The sequence below is a fragment of the Ambystoma mexicanum genome, chromosome 9, assembly GCF_040938575.1.
Source record: "Ambystoma mexicanum isolate Mex_15411 chromosome 9, UKY_AmexF1_1, whole genome shotgun sequence".
NCBI classification, from domain to species: domain Eukaryota; kingdom Metazoa; phylum Chordata; class Amphibia; order Caudata; family Ambystomatidae; genus Ambystoma; species Ambystoma mexicanum.
In genome coordinates this window covers 16245106-16264971 of record NC_090931.1, presented here as the reverse complement: position 1 = coordinate 16264971, position 19866 = coordinate 16245106, and the positions used below count along the sequence as shown (strand labels likewise).

Sequence of the window (19866 nt, the reverse complement as noted above, 5' to 3'; positions counted from 1 at the left end):
TGCTGCAACACACTGAGCCTCATTACGAGGTGGGCGGCAAGGGGTTAACGGCACTGGTAAAGGTGCCGGAGCCGTTAACCCCCTACCACCCTATTGCGAGGTCCCCTCGCGGGACCCGGTAGGGACGCCTGGTTTTACCAGGCAGCCTTAGCGTGTCCCGCGAGGACACTAGCATGCTAACAACGGGCCTGTTGTTTGCATGCTCCCCATTCCCATTGAGCCCTATGGGGACTCGAATGGGAATGTGGAGGTACCGGGTCCTCCAAGGTTGGAATGGCCCGGTAATTCCTCATTCAAGGAACCCGGACCCGGTACCTGGTAAGGGGGTAGCCATGCCGCTAATAGCGGCATGGTTACCTCCTAACTCGTAATGACCCCCACGGTCTCCATCAGCACATACATACATACACACACAATCCATGTGATCACTGAGACCACACATGATTGCGACGGCCGAAAATGGTGACTTTCTTTTTATTAAACCCTCTTTGCACACACATAGATATGCGGGGGGAGACCCCCCACCACCCACCCCATATTACTATAATATCCCATACCCCCCCCACATATATATATGTGGTGTAAGGAGGGTTTAAAAAGAAAAAAAAATCTGCATTTTCGGCGTCGCAATTCTCAGGTCGACATTTTTGTACGATTCCAAACACACACAATGGGGCGCACTGGAATACTAGGCGTTCTGTAAAGAAGTGGAAGAATGTGGCCGACTCCACATACGTGCACCTGGCCTCAGTGGGCGGAGTCGGCATTGATGGCCTAATTAGTCGCCACGGAATCTGGCCAGGCTACGCTTACTGGGTATAAGGTTCCTGTTGTTTCTAAGCAATGGGAGTCACAAGAAAGTGTCAGTGTCATGCCAGCCGGGCATAATGGAGCATGTCCCCGCTGTGCTCACTGCACATGGCCACGAGCTGAATGGCAGAGGTGGTGCGAGTCCTTGCGCATCACCTGGCATAGCACAGCGGTACCCAGAATAGGAATGCACAGCATTGTGCCCTTACCTGGCAATTGATGGCAATGCCTGGCGAATGCTGCGTCTGCAGGCATGATACCAACGCCTCTGTGTCAGCAAAACGAGTGGATTTGCCAATGCTTGTCTTTAATCATTGCATCTATTGCTGCATGCATTTGGGCCGCTCACACTCTGGGATTATGTGTGCACTAGACAGTGTGTCACTCACAGTGCTGTGTGTTTCTTGCAGGTCTCTGTTCACGGACGCAAGCCTGGGGCCAGGGAACCTGCGAATGGTAGAAATAGCGCAGCAGGTATGGCAGTGTTTCTGGCTTTGCTTCTCTTGCTCTTTGCTGCTGCATAGCCTTGGAGGTATGGCAGCGTTTCTGGCTTTGCTTCTCTTGCTCTTTGCTGCTGCGTAGCCTTGGAGGTATGGCAGCGCTTCTGGCTTTGCTTCTCTTGCTCTTTGCTGCTGCGTAGCCTTGGAGGTATGGCTGCGTTTCTGGCTTTGCTTCTCTTGCTCTTTGCTGCTACGTAGCCTTGGAGGTATGGCAGCGCTTCTGGCTTTGCTTCTCTTGCTCTTTGCTGCTGCATAGCCTTGGAGGTATGGCAGCGTTTCTGGCTTTGCTTCTCTTGCTCTTTGCTACTGCATAGCCTTGGAGGTATGGCAGCGTTTCTGGCTTTGCTTCTCTTGCTCTTTGCTGCTGCATAGCCCTGGAGGTATGGCAGCGCTTCTGGCTTTGCTTCTCTTGCTCTTTGCTGCTGCATAGCCTTGCAAAGGTCCCCATCCCTGTGCGGTGGCGACACCTTGTGGCCAATATGTGCGCTTCCTGTAAGACCGCAGACCCTCTGAAAACATGAGTTCATTGTTTGATTTCTACAGAGCGGGCTAGGAAGAAGACCCGGGTTGGAGCACCTTGGGGGGAAGAGAAATTGATTGGCGGGTGGGCATATAGAAGGAGGGGCAGAGATATCCAGGACCATTGATCAGGATTCCCAATGCAGGGAGCGTCTTGCTGGGGGAGGGCCACTCCCGGGAGATTCTTCTAAGAGACCAGGGCCAGTTAAGGGTTGCTTGTGTCATTGGAAGCTTTCTTCGGGAGCAGTAACTTGATTTTCCTGGGGGTTTTGTGTCCTCTCGGAGGGCGAGGGAGCAAGTCTATGCGTGCGGGTCTGTTTGGGGCTGGACGAGGCCCCCCCCCTTTCTGTCCGAGTTTACAGATCATTTGCCCTTTTCTCAATAGTTGAATATTCCTCCTGCCTTTCAACCCTTTTAGGTATCGGGTAATATTGTCCCCACCAATAATATCGCCATATATGGTCATAGGCGATATTATTGGGGATAATTTATGGGGTTATTGGCACCGGGGGTTGCTGGGGTGTCCACCGCTCCATTAGGGTTCCATGGCTTAATATTGCAGCAAAATTACGGTGATATTTTTGTATGGCGATATTTTTGCGGGGATAATGAACACACAGAACCCTTGTGGGTATCGGGTAATATTATTCCCTCCAATAATCTTGCCATATATATGGTCACGGGGTAAGGCCATAGGTGATATTAGTGGGGATAATTGATGGGGTTATTCGCACCGGGGTTGCGGGCGTGTCCACCGCTCCATTAGGGTTCGATGGTTAAATATTGCAGCAAAAATATGGCGATATTTTTGTATGGTGATATTTTTGCGGGGATATTAATACATGGAAATGTAAAGTGAGGTCTCTGCCAGTAATAACAACACAATGTACCCCTAGATTGTGGCATTGGAGACCCTCATGCTACAGTGACTACTCAGAGAGTTAAGCGATCAATATTCTTTTACATGTTGGGTCTCGTGCACCGGACCACTTAATTATCCAAACAGTTCAAAGTCATCCAAGAGTGGCTTCTACATCCGCAAGTGTGTAAAGGAGTCCCTGGCGCTTCTATCGCAGAGTTTATCTTTCATGACTGTAATATGACTGATCAGTGATGCAGGGACCCACTGCTGGCATGCCCGGCCCGCTCAATGCGGCGTGAAATGCGCTTTGTACAGCGCCTACACTCGCGGCAGTAGAAACACAAGGTCTGTGTGCCTCATTTTCACCTGCTTGCATAGTAAGGGGCACTGCTGGTCAGAGGGCCTGGATCGCCGACTCGTACACAGCGTGTGAGCACACGAGAGTTCTGCCACGTGGAGAAAGAAGTCTGGTTCTGCCTGTTGATATGCACAGGTTGTGTTCCCAGGCCTGACACAAGATTGTGTGGGCCTAGTTCCTAGCAACGTGGTGGGTCCAACGTGATGAATGGGTTCATTTGCCCTCCGGCGCTAGCAGAAGGCACACTTAGTCGGCACTCCCTTTGCGTGGAGATGCTCGTAATATATTTGCATTTTTGTTCCTGATATTACTTGTGACATCTATGTTTCAGGCAAGCTTGTAGGGCTGGGTGTGGGTCAGTCGGATACCAGTAATCTACTAGTTACGATAGGGAAACTATAACAGAACGCTCCATTGACGTCCCTTTTCAAAATAGAAAATAAATAATGTAATATTCCACACAAACCACTAGATGGCGGCCTATGCAAAGCATGTCAATCTAAGCAGATCCAAGCATCAGAAAGACGATTACAGGTATGTAATGTTTGTCATATGACACTGCCGCCTCCCAGCGCAAGCAGTTCTTCAGAAGGATGGGCCTCTCCGACATCCTCTTGTTATCACTATCGGCCAGCTGGCATGTCCATGCGCATATCCCTCCATACCCCAGCCAGCATGGTGAAATCGTCACGCGTCTCGCTAGCCATTGATTACCACCGACCCCACATTGCCCTCCCACCCAGTGCCACATATCACATATTCCAGGTCTTGGCATTCTGGGACTGTACTCCTGGTTTCCCATTCCGAATCTAGCGTACAAATCCAAGAAAATGAAATGCAAACAGGACTGAACTGGTTGTGCAAGTCCAGCCCTCACAGGGCTGGATGATGCTAGCCTCGAAGACCCACCCTCCATTGCCCCCGCCCACCCACCATGCCACAAGCTACTGTTTACTCCATAGACTGCATTACTCTGGCCCACTCGCACATGACTGCCCACGGCTTCCCTCATCCTCCACGTTTGCCCCAATCTTCAGTGCCGCCCGGTATCTGATCTCCCCCAGCCCGGCATGACCGTCCGTCCCATGAACCTGCCTACTCCAGGTGACACGCATGCATGGCATAATGGCCAGTTTAATGGTTGAAATGCTTGTTCAGTACTGGCATTGCATTCTGGGTCTTGTGCGGGAATATTTGTGGGAATAGCACATTCTAGTGCGACAGTGCACCGGAAATACACCTTTGGCTCATGGGCTAGCTGCAGGGTCCTACCCGGCACAGCTGGCATCTGTGCAGGCTCTACATTCAGGCACCATTTACAGAACGAATGTCCCCGGTGCTGCCACTGTATTACATGTCCATGCTCCCACAGGCTGGCACTGCTATCCTATCCCATGCACAGCCTTACTGCATCTTCATACTTGGGGTTAACAGCATAAAATACAAAGAAAACGTGCACCAACTGTTCTCTTGCTATTTTATTTGCTCCTGAGAGTTAGCGACCACACACACACACACACCTCAACTAAAAGTAAAGTGCTTTTATTTAGTGGTCATGAACAAAGTGGGGGTACAATATTATAGGAGATTGAAATACGGTCTGTGTTCTTCTAGGATTTCTCAAAGTACAAATGTCTGCAGGTCAGTGATCTCCCCAGGGTTGTCCAACTGTGGGGTTTTCAGAAGCATGCACCCCGCTTCTTATCAGAAATTTCTGGCATGACAAAAGGTCCCAAGAGTTACGGGACCCACCGCCTGCCTGATTACCTTGCAAGACAAAAGGTTCATGGGGCCTCATTACACGGTAGGCGGTGAGCCATGGCGCTATTAGCGCCCTGGCTCATGCCGGTAAAATACCGGCACCGCCTTGGCGGAAAGGGGATTTACCGCCCCATCCCAAGGTTGGAGGGGCGGTAAATCCCCCTTCCGCCATTGCCCTTCCCCATTCCCATTTCAGCCCCATAGGGCTCAATGGGAATGGGGAAGGCGCTAATTACGGCACCGCAATTTAGCGGTGCCGTAATTAGCTCCGAGGTCCCTTAGCGGGTTGGTATTTAACGCCTGCAAAAAGCAGGCGTTAAAGTACCAACCCGCTAAGGGACCTCGTAGTAAGGCGGCAGGGATTTACCGGTACCGGTATTTTACCGGTACCGGTAAATCCCTACCGCCTACCGTGTAATGAGGCCCATGGTCTTTGATGACCTGCATCCTGCTTCTCGCCAGGGCCACCTCGCTGGGCAAAAGGTTCCTGGTCTTGTGTGACCTGCACCCTGCTTCTCGCCAGGGCCACCGAGCAGGGCAAAGCATTGGTGGTCTTTGGTGACCTGCTTCTCACCAGGGCCACCGAGCAGGGCAAAGCATTGGTGGTCTTTGGTGACCTGCTTCTCACCAGGGCCACCGAGCAGGGCAAAGCATTGGTGGTCTTTGATGACCTGCATCCTGCTTCTCGCCAGGGCCACCTCGCTGGGCAAAAGGTTCCTGGTCTTGTGTGACCTGCACCCTGCTTCTCGCCAGGGCCACCTAGCAGGGCAAAAGGTTCATGGTCTTTGATGACCTGCACCCAGCTTCTCACCAGGGCCACCGAGCAGGGCAAAGCATTGGTGGTCTTTGGTGACCTGCACCCTGCTTCTCACCAGGGCCACCGAGCAGGGCAAAGCATTGGTGGTCTTTGGTGACCTGCTTCTCACCAGGGCCACCGAGCAGGGCAAAGCATTGGTGGTCTTTGGTGACCTGCACCCTGCTTCTCACGAGGGCCACCGAGCAGGGCAAAGCATTGGTGGTCTTTGGTGACCTGCTTCTCACCAGGGCCACCGAGCAGGGCAAAGCATTGGTGGTCTTTGGTGACCTGCTTCTCACCAGGGCCACCGAGCAGGGCAAAGCATTGGTGGTCTTTGATGACCTGCATCCTGCTTCTCGCCAGGGCCACCTCGCTGGGCAAAAGGTTCCTGGTCTTGTGTGACCTGCACCCTGCTTCTCGCCAGGGCCACCTAGCAGGGCAAAAGGTTCATGGTCTTTGATGACCTGCACCCAGCTTCTCACCAGGGCCACCGAGCAGGGAAAAGCATTGGTGGTCTTTGGTGACCTGCACCCTGCTTCTCACCAGGGCCACCGAGCAGGGCAAAGCATTGGTGGTCTTTGGTGACCTGCTTCTCACCAGGGCCACCGAGCAGGGCAAAGCATTGGTGGTCTTTGGTGACCTGCACCCTGCTTCTCACGAGGGCCACCGAGCAGGGCAAAGCATTGGTGGTCTTTGGTGACCTGCTTCTCACCAGGGCCACCGAGCAGGGCAAAGCATTGGTGGTCTTTGATGACCTGCATCCTGCTTCTCGCCAGGGCCACCTCGCTGGGCAAAAGGTTCCTGGTCTTGTGTGACCTGCACCCTGCTTCTCGCCAGGGCCACCTAGCAGGGCAAAAGGTTCATGGTCTTTGATGACCTGCACCCAGCTTCTCACCAGGGCCACCAAGCTGTGCAAAAGGTTCATGGTCTTTGATGACCTGCACCCAGCTTCTCACCAGGGCCACCTAGCTGTGCAAAAGGTTCATGGTCTTTGATGACCTACACCCTGCTTCTCACCAGGGCCACCTAGCTAGGCAAAAGGTTCCTGGTCTAGCTGTGCAAAAGGTTCCTGGTATGTTGTGACCTGCATCCTGCTTCTCGCCAGGGCCACCGAGCAGGGCAAAGCATTGGTGGTCTTTGGTGACCTGCATCCTGCTTCTCGCCAGGGCCATTGGTCTTTGGTGACCTGCACCCTGCTTCTCACCAGGGCCACCGAGCGGGGCAAAGCATTGATGGTCTTTGGTGACCTGCATCCTGCTTCTCACCAGGGCCACCGAGCAAGGCAAAGCATTGATGGTCTTTGGTGACCTGCATCCTGCTTCTCACCAGGGCCACCGAGCAGGGCAAAGCATTGGTGGTCTTTGTTGACCTGCACCCTGCTTCTCACCAGGGCCACCGAGCAGGGCAAAGCATTGATGGTCTTTGGTGACCTACATCCTTCTTCTCGCCAGGGTCATAGAGCAGGGCAAAGCATTGGTGGTCTTTGGTGACCTACATCCTGCTTCTCGCCAGAGCCACAGAGCAGGGCAAAGCATTGGTGGTCGTTGGTGACCTACATCCTGCTTCTCGCCAGGGCCACAGAGCAGGGCAAAGCATTGGTGGTCTTTGGTGACCACATCCTTCTTCTCGCCAGGGCCACCAAGCAGGGCAAAGCATTGGTGGTCTTTGGTGACCTGCTTCTCGCCAGGGCCACAGAGCAGGGCAAAGCATTGGTGGTCTTTGGTGACCTACATCCTTCTTCTCGCCAGGGCCACCAAGCAGGGCAAAGCATTGGTGGTCTTTGGTGACCTGCTTCCCGCCAGGGCCACAGAGCAGGGCAAAGCATTGGTGGTCTTTGGTGACCTACATCGTGCTTCTCGCCAGGGTCACAGAGCAGGGCAAAGCATTGGTGGTCTTTGGTGACCTGCACCCTGCTTCTCACCAGGGCCACAGAGCAGGGCAAATTATTGGTGGTCTTTGGTGACCTGGAACCTGCTTCTCACCAGGACCACCGAGCAGGGCAAAGCATTGGTGGTCTTTGGTGACCTGCTTCCCACCAAGCAGGGCAAAACATTGGTGGTCTTTTGTGACCTGCACCCTGCTTCTCACCAGGGCCACCGAGAAGGGCAAAGCATTGGTGGTCTTTGGTGACCTGCACCCTGCTTCTCGCCAGGGCCACCAAGCAGGGCAAAGCAGTGGTGGTCTTTGGTGACCTGCACCTGCTTCTCACCAGGGCCACCAAGCAGGGCAAAGCAGTGGTGGTCTTTGCTGGCCTGCACCTGCTTCTCACCAGGGCCACCAAGCAGGGCAAAGCATTGATGGTCTTTGGTGACCTGCATCCTGCTTCTCACCAGGGCCACCAAGCAGGGCAAAGCACTGATGGTCTTTGGTGACCTGCACCCTGCTTCTCACCAGGGCCACCAAGCAGGGCAAAGCATTGGTGGTCTTTGGTGACCTGCACCCTGCTTCTCACCAGGGCCACCAAGCAGGGCAAAGCATTGGTGGTCTTTGGTGACTGGCATCCTGCTTCTCACCAGGGCCACCGAGCAGGGCAAAGCATTGGTGGTCTTTGGTGACCTGCATCCTGCTTCTCACCAGGGCCACCGAGCAGGGCAAAGCATTGGTGGTCTTTGGTGACCTGCTTCTCACCAGGGCCACCGAGCAGGGCAAAGCATTGGTGGTCTTTGGTGACCTGCACCCTGCTTCACACCAGGGCCACCGAGCAGGGCAAAGCATTGGTGGTCTTTGGTGACCTGCTTCTCACCAGGGCCACCGAGCAGGGCAAAGCATTAGTGGTCTTTGGTGACCTGCACCCTGCTTCTCACGAGGGCCACCGAGCAGGGCAAAGCATTGGTGGTCTTTGGTGACCTGCTTCTCACCAGGGCCACCGAGCAGGGCAAAGCATTGGTGGTCTTTGATGACCTGCATCCTGCTTCTCGCCAGGGCCACCTCGCTGGGCAAAAGGTTCCTGGTCTTGTGTGACCTGCACCCTGCTTCTCGCCAGGGCCACCTAGCAGGGCAAAAGGTTCATGGTCTTTGATGACCTGCACCCAGCTTCTCACCAGGGCCACCAAGCTGTGCAAAAGGTTCATGGTCTTTGATTACCTGCACCCAGCTTCTCACCAGGGCCACCTAGCTGTGCAAAAGGTTCATGGTCTTTGATGACCTACACCCTGCTTCTCACCAGGGCCACCTAGCTAGGCAAAAGGTTCCTGGTCTAGCTGTGCAAAAGGTTCCTGGTATGTTGTGACCTGCATCCTGCTTCTCGCCAGGGCCACCGAGCAGGGCAAAGCATTGGTGGTCTTTGGTGACCTGCATCCTGCTTCTCGCCAGGGCCATTGGTCTTTGGTGACCTGCACCCTGCTTCTCACCAGGGCCACCGAGCGGGGCAAAGCATTGATGGTCTTTGGTGACCTACATCCTTCTTCTCGCCAGGGTCATAGAGCAGGGCAAAGCATTGGTGGTCTTTGGTGACCTACATCCTGCTTCTCGCCAGAGCCACAGAGCAGGGCAAAGCATTGGTGGTCGTTGGTGACCTACGTCCTGCTTCTCGCCAGGGCCACAGAGCAGGGCAAAGCATTGGTGGTCTTTGGTGACCACATCCTTCTTCTCGCCAGGGCCACCAAGCAGGGCAAAGCATTGGTGGTCTTTGGTGACCTACATCCTTCTTCTCGCCAGGGCCACCAAGCAGGGCAAAGTATTGGTGGTCTTTGGTGACCTGCTTCCCGCCAGGGCCACAGAGCAGGGCAAAGCATTGGTGGTCTTTGGTGACCTACATCGTGCTTCTCGCCAGGGTCACAGAGCAGGGCAAAGCATTGGTGGTCTTTGGTGACCTGCACCCTGCTTCTCACCAGGGCCACAGAGCAGGGCAAATCATTGGTGGTCTTTGGTGACCTGGAACCTGCTTCTCACCAGGACCACCGAGCAGGGCAAAGCATTGGTGGTCTTTGGTGACCTGCTTCCCACCAAGCAGGGCAAAACATTGGTGGTCTTTTGTGACCTGCACCCTGCTTCTCACCAGGGCCACCAAGAAGGGCAAAGCATTGGTGGTCTTTGGTGACCTGCACCCTGCTTCTCGCCAGGGCCACCAAGCAGGGCAAAGCAGTGGTGGTCTTTGGTGACCTGCACCTGCTTCTCACCAGGGCCACCAAGCAGGGCAAAGCAGTGGTGGTCTTTGGTGGCCTGCACCTGCTTCTCACCAGGGCCACCAAGCAGGGCAAAGCATTGATGGTCTTTGGTGACCTGCATCCTGCTTCTCACCAGGGCCACCAAGCAGGGCAAAGCACTGATGGTCTTTGGTGACCTGCACCCTGCTTCTCACCAGGGCCACCAAGCAGGGGAAAGCATTGGTGGTCTTTGGTGACCTGCACCCTGCTTCTCACCAGGGCCACCAAGCAGGGCAAAGCATTGGTGGTCTTTGGTGACTGGCATCCTGCTTCTCACCAGGGCCACCGAGCAGGGCAAAGCATTGGTGGTCTTTGGTGACCTGCATCCTGCTTCTCACCAGGGCCACCGAGCAGGGCAAAGCATTGGTGGTCTTTGGTGACCTGCTTCTCACCAGGGCCACCGAGCAGGGCAAAGCATTGGTGGTCTTTGGTGACCTGCACCCTGCTTCTCACCAGGGCCACCGAGCAGGGCAAAGCATTGGTGGTCTTTGGTGACCTGCTTCTCACCAGGGCCACCGAGCAGGGCAAAGCATTAGTGGTCTTTGGTGACCTGCACCCTGCTTCTCACGAGGGCCACCGAGCAGGGCAAAGCATTGGTGGTCTTTGGTGACCTGCTTCTCACCAGGGCCACCGAGCAGGGCAAAGCATTGGTGGTCTTTGATGACCTGCATCCTGCTTCTCGCCAGGGCCACCTCGCTGGGCAAAAGGTTCCTGGTCTTGTGTGACCTGCACCCTGCTTCTCGCCAGGGCCACCTAGCAGGGCAAAAGGTTCATGGTCTTTGATGACCTGCACCCAGCTTCTCACCAGGGCCACCAAGCTGTGCAAAAGGTTCATGGTCTTTGATGACCTGCACCCAGCTTCTCACCAGGGCCACCTAGCTGTGCAAAAGGTTCATGGTCTTTGATGACCTACACCCTGCTTCTCACCAGGGCCACCTAGCTAGGCAAAAGGTTCCTGGTCTAGCTGTGCAAAAGGTTCCTGGTATGTTGTGACCTGCATCCTGCTTCTCGCCAGGGCCACCGAGCAGGGCAAAGCATTGGTGGTCTTTGGTGACCTGCATCCTGCTTCTCGCCAGGGCCATTGGTCTTTGGTGACCTGCACCCTGCTTCTCACCAGGGCCACCGAGCGGGGCAAAGCATTGATGGTCTTTGGTGACCTGCATCCTGCTTCTCACCAGGGCCACCGAGCAAGGCAAAGCATTGATGGTCTTTGGTGACCTGCATCCTGCTTCTCACCAGGGCCACCGAGCAGGGCAAAGCATTGGTGGTCTTTGTTGACCTGCACCCTGCTTCTCACCAGGGCCACCGAGCAGGGCAAAGCATTGATGGTCTTTGGTGACCTACATCCTTCTTCTCGCCAGGGTCATAGAGCAGGGCAAAGCTTTGGTGGTCTTTGGTGACCTACATCCTGCTTCTCGCCAGAGCCACAGAGCAGGGCAAAGCATTGGTGGTCGTTGGTGACCTACATCCTGCTTCTCGCCAGGGCCACAGAGCAGGGCAAAGCATTGGTGGTCTTTGGTGACCACATCCTTCTTCTCGCCAGGGCCACCAAGCAGGGCAAAGCATTGGTGGTCTTTGGTGACCTGCTTCTCGCCAGGGCCACAGAGCAGGGCAAAGCATTGGTGGTCTTTGGTGACCTACATCCTTCTTCTCGCCAGGGCCACCAAGCAGGGCAAAGCATTGGTGGTCTTTGGTGACCTGCTTCTCGCCAGGGCCACAGAGCAGGGCAAAGCATTGGTGGTCTTTGGTGACCTACATCGTGCTTCTCGCCAGGGTCACAGAGCAGGGCAAAGCATTGGTGGTCTTTGGTGACCTGCACCCTGCTTCTCACCAGGGCCACAGAGCAGGGCAAATCATTGGTGGTCTTTGGTGACCTGGAACCTGCTTCTCACCAGGACCACCGAGCAGGGCAAAGCATTGGTGGTCTTTGGTGACCTGCTTCCCACCAAGCAGGGCAAAACATTGGTGGTCTTTTGTGACCTGCACCCTGCTTCTCACCAGGGCCACCGAGAAGGGCAAAGCATTGGTGGTCTTTGGTGACCTGCACCCTGCTTCTCGCCAGGGCCACCAAGCAGGGCAAAGCAGTGGTGGTCTTTGGTGACCTGCACCTGCTTCTCACCAGGGCCACCAAGTAGGGCAAAGCAGTGGTGGTCTTTGGTGGCCTGCACCTGCTTCTCACCAGGGCCACCAAGCAGGGCAAAGCATTGATGGTCTTGGGTGACCTGCATCCTGCTTCTCACCAGGGCCACCAAGCAGGGCAAAGCACTGATGGTCTTTGGTGACCTGCACCCTGCTTCTCACCAGGGCCACCAAGCAGGGCAAAGCATTGGTGGTCTTTGGTGACCTGCACCCTGCTTCTCACCAGGGCCACCAAGCAGGGCAAAGCATTGGTGGTCTTTGGTGACTGGCATCCTGCTTCTCACCAGGGCCACCGAGCAGGGCAAAGCATTGGTGGTCTTTGGTGACCTGCATCCTGCTTCTCACCAGGGCCACCGAGCAGGGCAAAGCATTGGTGGTCTTTGGTGACCTGCTTCTCACCAGGGCCACCGAGCAGGGCAAAGCATTGGTGGTCTTTGGTGACCTGCACCCTGCTTCTCACCAGGGCCACCGAGCAGGGCAAAGCATTGGTGGTCTTTGGTGACCTGCTTCTCACCAGGGCCACCGAGCAGGGCAAAGCATTGGTGGTCTTTGGTGACCTGCACCCTGCTTCTCACGAGGGCCACCGAGCAGGGCAAAGCATTGGTGGTCTTTGGTGACCTGCTTCTCACCAGGGCCACCGAGCAGGGCAAAGCATTGGTGGTCTTTGATGACCTGCATCCTGCTTCTCGCCAGGGCCACCTCGCTGGGCAAAAGGTTCCTGGTCTTGTGTGACCTGCACCCTGCTTCTCGCCAGGGCCACCTAGCAGGGCAAAAGGTTCATGGTCTTTGATGACCTGCACCCAGCTTCTCACCAGGGCCACCAAGCTGTGCAAAAGGTTCATGGTCTTTGATGACCTGCACCCAGCTTCTCACCAGGGCCACCTAGCTGTGCAAAAGGTTCATGGTCTTTGATGACCTACACCCTGCTTCTCACCAGGGCCACCTAGCTAGGCAAAATGTTCCTGGTCTAGCTGTGCAAAAGGTTCCTGGTATGTTGTGACCTCCATCCTGCTTCTCGCCAGGGCCACCGAGCAGGGCAAAGCATTGGTGGTCTTTGGTGACCTGCATCCTGCTTCTCGCCAGGGCCATTGGTCTTTGGTGACCTGCACCCTGCTTCTCACCAGGGCCACCGAGCGGGACAAAGCATTGATGGTCTTTGGTGACCTGCATCCTGCTTCTCACCAGGGCCACCGAGCAAGGCAAAGCATTGATGGTCTTTGGTGACCTGCATCCTGCTTCTCACCAGGGCCACCGAGCAGGGCAAAGCATTGGTGGTCTTTGTTGACCTGCACCCTGCTTCTCACCAGGGCCACCGAGCAGGGCAAAGCATTGATGGTCTTTGGTGACCTACATCCTTCTTCTCGCCAGGGTCATAGAGCAGGGCAAAGCATTGGTGGTCTTTGGTGACCTACATCCTGCTTCTCGCCAGAGCCACAGAGCAGGGCAAAGCATTGGTGGTCGTTGGTGACCTACATCCTGCTTCTCGCCAGGGCCACAGAGCAGGGCAAAGCATTGGTGGTCTTTGGTGACCACATCCTTCTTCTCGCCAGGGCCACCAAGCAGGGCAAAGCATTGGTGGTCTTTGGTGACCTGCTTCTCGCCAGGGCCACAGAGCAGGGCAAAGCATTGGTGGTCTTTGGTGACCTACATCCTTCTTCTCGCCAGGGCCACCAAGCAGGGCAAAGCATTGGTGGTCTTTGGTGACCTGCTTCTCGCCAGGGCCACAGAGCAGGGCAAAGCATTGGTGGTCTTTGGTGACCTACATCGTGCTTCTCGCCAGGGTCACAGAGCAGGGCAAAGCATTGGTGGTCTTTGGTGACCTGCACCCTGCTTCTCACCAGGGCCACAGAGCAGGGCAAATCATTGGTGGTCTTTGGTGACCTGGAACCTGCTTCTCACCAGGACCACCGAGCAGGGCAAAGCATTGGTGGTCTTTGGTGACCTGCTTCCCACCAAGCAGGGCAAAACATTGGTGGTCTTTTGTGACCTGCACCCTGCTTCTCTCCAGGGCCACCGAGAAGGGCAAAGCATTGGTGGTCTTTGGTGACCTGCACCCTGCTTCTCGCCAGGGCCACCAAGCAGGGCAAAGCAGTGGTGGTCTTTGGTGACCTGCACCTGCTTCTCACCAGGGCCACCAAGCAGGGCAAAGCAGTGGTGGTCTTTGGTGGCCTGCACCTGCTTCTCACCAGGGCCACCAAGCAGGGCAAAGCATTGATGGTCTTTGGTGACCTGCATCATGCTTCTCACCAGGGCCACCAAGCAGGGCAAAGCACTGATGGTCTTTGGTGACCTGCACCCTGCTTCTCACCAGGGCCACCAAGCAGGGCAAAGCATTGGTGGTCTTTGGTGACCTGCACCCTGCTTCTCACCAGGGCCACCAAGCAGGGCAAAGCATTGGTGGTCTTTGGTGACTGGCATCCTGCTTCTCACCAGGGCCACCGAGCAGGGCAAAGCATTGGTGGTCTTTGGTGACCTGCATCCTGCTTCTCACCAGGGCCACCGAGCAGGGCAAAGCATTGGTGGTCTTTGGTGACCTGCTTCTCACCAGGGCCACCGAGCAGGGCAAAGCATTGGTGGTCTTTGGTGACCTGCACCCTGCTTCTCACCAGGGCCACCGAGCAGGGCAAAGCATTGGTGGTCTTTGGTGACCTGCTTCTCACCAGGGCCACCGAGCAGGGCAAAGCATTGGTGGTCTTTGGTGACCTGCACCCTGCTTCTCACGAGGGCCACCGAGCAGGGCAAATCATTGGTGGTCTTTGGTGACCTGCTTCTCACCAGGGCCACCGAGCAGGGCAAAGCATTGGTGGTCTTTGGTGACCTGCACCCTGCTTCTCAGCAGGGCCACCGAGCAGGGCAAAGCATTGATGGTCTTTGGTGACCTACATCCTGGTTCTCGCCAGGGCCACAGAGCAGGGCAAAGCATTGGTGGTCTTTGGTGACCTGCATCCTGCTTCTCGCCAGGGCCATTGGTCTTTGGTGACCTGCACCCTGCTTCTCGCCAGGGCCACCGAGCAGGGCAAAGCATTGGTGGTCTTTGGTGACCTGCACCCTGCTTATGTTCTTCTGGCTGTCTGTCTTTGTCTGTTTGGACAGCCAAAGTCTGGGATAATTGCAGGTCAGGGCAGCGAGATCTATCAGATGTCTTTGTTTTTGACCCTCTGCCCTTTATTTGCCCCTTTGTGCTCCCTCCTTTTACCCACCTGGCTCCCTCCCAACTTCTTCCCTCTTCCCTCTTCTCGTCTCCATCCTCAACCCCTCTCTCCCCTCCCTTCCCTCATTGCTCCTTTGAGCTCTGACTCCAAACTCTGGGCTGTACCCCTTCTGACCTTGTCTCACTTTTAACCAGCACTTCATCAACCTCCCACTTCCAACTTCAGTTTCACTCATGGCGATGGTGCCCTGCTCTCCCCGCAGGACTATGGTGCCCTGCTCTCCCCCAGCACTATGGTGCCCTGCTGTCCCCCCGGGGCTGTGGTGCCCTGCTGTACCCCAGCACTATGGTGCCCTGCTGTCCCCCTGGGGCTGTGGAGCCCAGCTCTCCCCCAGGGCCATGGTGCCCTGCTCCCCTCCTCCCCGTGGCCATGGCGACCTTCTCCCCCCTGACCCCCCCCCCCCCCCCCGAGGGCTATGGTGCCCTGCTCTCCCTCAGGGCAGTCTGGTGCCCTGTTCTCCCTGTAGGGCTATGGTACCCTGCTCTTCCCCCTCCCCCTCCTTCGGGGCTATGTTGCCCTGCTCCTCCTCAGGGCTGTGGTGACCTGCTCCCCTCACCCACCCCCCCAGGGCTGTGGTACACTGCTCACATCCCACCCACCGAGCTATGGGGTCCTTTTCCCCCCTCACCCCCAGGGCTATTGTGCCCCCCGAATGCCCCCACATGCCTTCCCTCAGTTGCAGCGATTGCTATCAGTTTGTGCCCTGCTATAAGGGTGTGAGGGGCATTTCTCGGGAGGTGACCCTGAGTATTTTTTAGAGTCCCCCCACAAGTCCCCCTGGGAACCCCGCAGTGAACTTTATCACAGAGTTTACACATCTATGCAGGTGGGCTGCTTTGCGGTAACACTCCTCCATGTAGCGCTAAATCCGAAAGCTGGATCGTTAGTGCCGCTATCCGTGGATTCAGAATAATCGAAACTTAAATAAGGGTGTCCTTAGTCTTTTCAATACTGAAAATGGACCTTCTTTGGGGGGGGGGGGCAAGTGAAACCTAGCCAAAAAAGCATTGTCAGAAAGATTCCGGCTTGTGTCCCTTTGAGATTTCCACATTAGTGTCACATGTGCCTCTGTTCTCCATCTCTCCTCTTTGTGCCTCTGTTCTCCCTCTCTTTGTGCCTCTGTTCTCCCTCTCTCTCTTTGTGCCTCCCTTCTCTCTCTTTGTGCCTCTGTTCCCCCTCTCTCTTTGTGCCTCTGTTCCCCCTCTCTCTTTGTGCCTCTGTTCCCCCTCTCTCTTTGTGCCTCTGTTCCCCCTCTCTCTTTGTGCCTCTGTTCCCCCTCTCTCTTTGTGCCTCTGTTCCCCCTCTCTCTTTGTGCCTCTGTTCTCCCTCTCTTTCCGCCTCTGTTCTCCTCCTTCTTTCTCTCTGCCTCGATTCTCCCACTCTTTGTGCCTCTGTTCTCTCTCTTTGTGCCTCTGTTCTCCCTCTCTATGTGCCTCTGTTCTCCCTCTCTCTTTGTGCCTCTGTTCTCCCTCTCTTTCTGCCTCTGTTCTCCTCCTTCTTTCTCTCTTTCTGCCTCGATTCTCCCACTCTTTGTGCCTCTGTTCTCCCTCTCTTTGTGCCTCTGTTCTCCCTCTCTATGTGCCTCTGTTCTCCCTCTCTCTTTGTGCCTCTGTTCTCCCTCTCTCTTTGTGCCTCTGATCCCTCTCGCGGCGGGGTGGGAGAGGAGATGGAGAGAATGAATATGTATAGCAGGACCTACCCCCCCCCAGCCCCCCATATCCCCTGTTTTACTCTCTTCTCGATTTGAAGGAGCACAAGAAAGGTTCTGAGTTTTTTGTGACCTGAAGCTTATAGGAGTTCTCGCCCACAACCTCACATTACACATCATCATTTCGCCTCTACTTTCCTTTGGGTGATTTATAAAATATAGTTTATTTAGTAGTTCAATTAAGTAACAGATTTCTAAAAATACGTAATTTCATGTATCCCATTGGTCTTCTCTTTGTACGAAGGGCTTTTAATGGGTGAATTGTCATGAATATGGCGCCATTTTATGTTCTGTCTTCTCCTACAGCATGGCTCAGCTGTGAAGCTTCCTGGCAGTGGAGGAGCTGTGCTGGGATTATGCCTCAATCCTGAACATTTGGTAGGTTTCTTGTTCGCTCTGCCTGCTAAAGCCGACAAGAAAAGGCGTGGGTTTTTCTGATTAACAGGACGTTTCCTTTAATTTCAGAGTGCATTAAAGAAGACGTTCCAGGAGGCTGGCTACGTCTTCTGCCCCGTTGTTCCCTATTGCCCTGGCAGCAAGCCCTAGAGAAGATCTGGTTTCGTGAATGGAGATGGGCCAAGGATCAGGATGAGAGGATGGGACCCTAGAACCTCTGCATATACCCCAGTTCTATTGGTCGATGCTGTGGGACAGGTGTTCTTGCCCATCTCCAGGGCGATCAGGAGCAATTGGACAGAAAAGGATTTACACAAAGCTGACGAGAAAAATAACCAGTGCAACATGTCTTGGATGTCCTCACAAGTGTTCTTACCACCGACAATGTGGCACCGAGAACTGCATTGTAGAGATAATCGGCAATCGCGCTGCAAGAGATGTTTAAAAGCAAAGTGTGGCTACTAGGATCAATGTTTACAGAAGCATCCCTTAGGGTACAGTTGTGTAAGAGATCTATGGTACAAGAGACTTCGAAAAGGACAAATAACAGGGTTCACAAGAACTCTTCCTCAGCACTTGCTTGACGTACGATGAAGTGGGCGCCATTGTATTCCAGATTAGGTTAAACCTTGTTTTCAGATGCCTGATCCCATGGAAGTTTCCCAGCCGGTGTCTCCGATATGCCTGATCCCATGGAAGATTCCCTGCCGGTGTCTCCGACATGCCTGATCCCATGGAAGATTCCCTGCCGAAGTCTCCGACATGCCTGATCCCATGGAAGATTCCCTGCTGGTGCCTCCGACATGTCTTCAGAGAATCCCAATTGACCAAAGATCCACTGGAAAAGGTGTTCAGTAGTGAGAGGAGAGACGCGCTCTTAAGCTTGGTCCAGGTGTGATGCATGCAGGACTCTGATGTCCTAAAATGTATGGTCCTTTTTGTTTCTTAGAACACATTGTGTTGTTGTGACACTTGAGGTTCTTGGCACTTCCTCCCTTAACTTGTGGGTGCAAAGCTATAACATCCCCAGGACGCGACAGAGAGCATCCATGTCCTATAGGCTTTATAGACAATACTGTAACATGGAATAGTCGCTTCGCAATACTTTCAGAGTCTAGGGTGGTCCCTTTGAGAAGAAAAACCCTGAAACAGTAAGTTTGAAAACACAATGGTGGGAAGAAGATTGGTAAAAAGAGCAGCTTATAAAATGATCAGGAGCAAAAGTCATGTGGTTTCTGAAGGGAAACGAGGGGTAACCTCCTAGGTTAATGTTAAAAAGCAATCATTAAAAACAACTGGTAGAAAGACGCATTGGTTTTGGATAAAGGGTGGCAATGTTCTAATGTGAGAGAAATAACGAGAGACTACAGCTTTGGGAAGGTGGGAGATTAGTTGAGGTGATCCTGTGCACCCTTATGGCGAGGAACCGGAAGTCTGTAGAAAGGGGCGAGCGGCAGACAGGGTGACTGTGGACTTTCTCTCACCCTAGAAGGTCTGCCTGTCCTCTAGACTACCACTCTGTCGTGCCTCGAGCCCTTTCTCTGCCGCAACATTCTATTAAGATCGCCTCCAGCGGGCCGCACATGTACACCCTGCAGTTTGATAGCACTTGGGCACGTTCTGGCACAATTGCCAGTGCCATCTTCTGTTTCGGAACCTGGAGGCACCAATCAGAAGACACTCTCCTGGTCCGCCTCCTTCACACTTGTCATGGTGTAGCCATCAGCTGTTGGGATAAGCACAGTAGCTAGCCAACCAGGAGCAGACTCCCCTTTACCGCATCCGTGGTGGGTTCAGGGGATCCTTAGCCCTTAAACACAGATCCAGATAAAGGGACAGCGTTCACCGCTAGATTTCATTGGTACGAGGCAACTTCTAACCTTGTCTGTGTTTTGCCAATACCCACATTTAATGACATCTTTTTCATGAACTGACCGAGTCCTTTCCAGTCCACTTTTCCATTAATAGGTACTGTTTTTCAAAAGGGAATCGCTGCTGTACCCCCAAAGTTTTCTCAAATATTCAATGAACTGGAGATGCGCTTGTCTTGAATATATTGACAGGGAAACAACTAATTCACTTGGGGTACACCCCTTTACAGGGAAGAGCTTTCCTGGGTAGCTGTGGGTAGCTGTGGCTTCAGCCTACAGCGTGGGAGCAAGAGACTGCCAAATGACCATGTTCAGAAATCATGAAATGGCGCTGCAGAGTAGACGCAATAGAAGCATCTTCTAGGCGCTGTAGGCGGGTTTCCCATGAATAGACACTAAAGTAAAAGCAGAGGATGTGAACCAAATGAGTTTAATACAATGAAAAGGGAATACCCCCCAATATGCCAATATTGTAATGATCTAAATATTAATTATGCATTATTACTAAGTATATTTTGTACTGCTTTGAAAAAAATACATGAAATGAAAAGAATATTGTGCACTGTTTACCGCTTGCATTGTTCAGTTTGCGCACACAGCCCTGTATAGACCACCATTTATCAACCCCCGAAATGGTCACAGGGAGCCGCATGCATACTCCGCTCTCTCCCGTTAGAGGAGCATCAGACGCTCAGAGGGCAACGTCGATTTTGGGGGACGAATTTAGTCGCGCCTCCCCTGACAGAGGAAACGGCCAGCGCTGCAATGGACACACCGGCAACATCACCC

General features: G+C 54.1%; 1 protein-coding gene across 2 annotated transcripts in view; it reads left to right on the top strand.

Moving 5' to 3' along the window:
• The window catches only part of LOC138487609 (uncharacterized), a 508482-nt gene extending 488838 nt beyond the window's left edge, over positions 1–19644 (top strand). Inside the window, exons 21-23 of one of the 2 annotated variants that reach the window (XM_069614083.1) lie at positions 1221–1284; positions 17117–17188; positions 17276–19644. In XM_069614083.1, coding sequence (XP_069470184.1) covers positions 1221–1284; positions 17117–17188; positions 17276–17356 — 217 coding nt within the window. In that variant the 3' untranslated portion in view covers positions 17357–19644. The remainder of the gene's footprint in view (positions 1–1220; positions 1285–17116; positions 17189–17275) is intronic. The other variant, XR_011274510.1, reaches the window with a different exon arrangement.
• Positions 19645–19866: the final 222 nt, after the last annotated feature.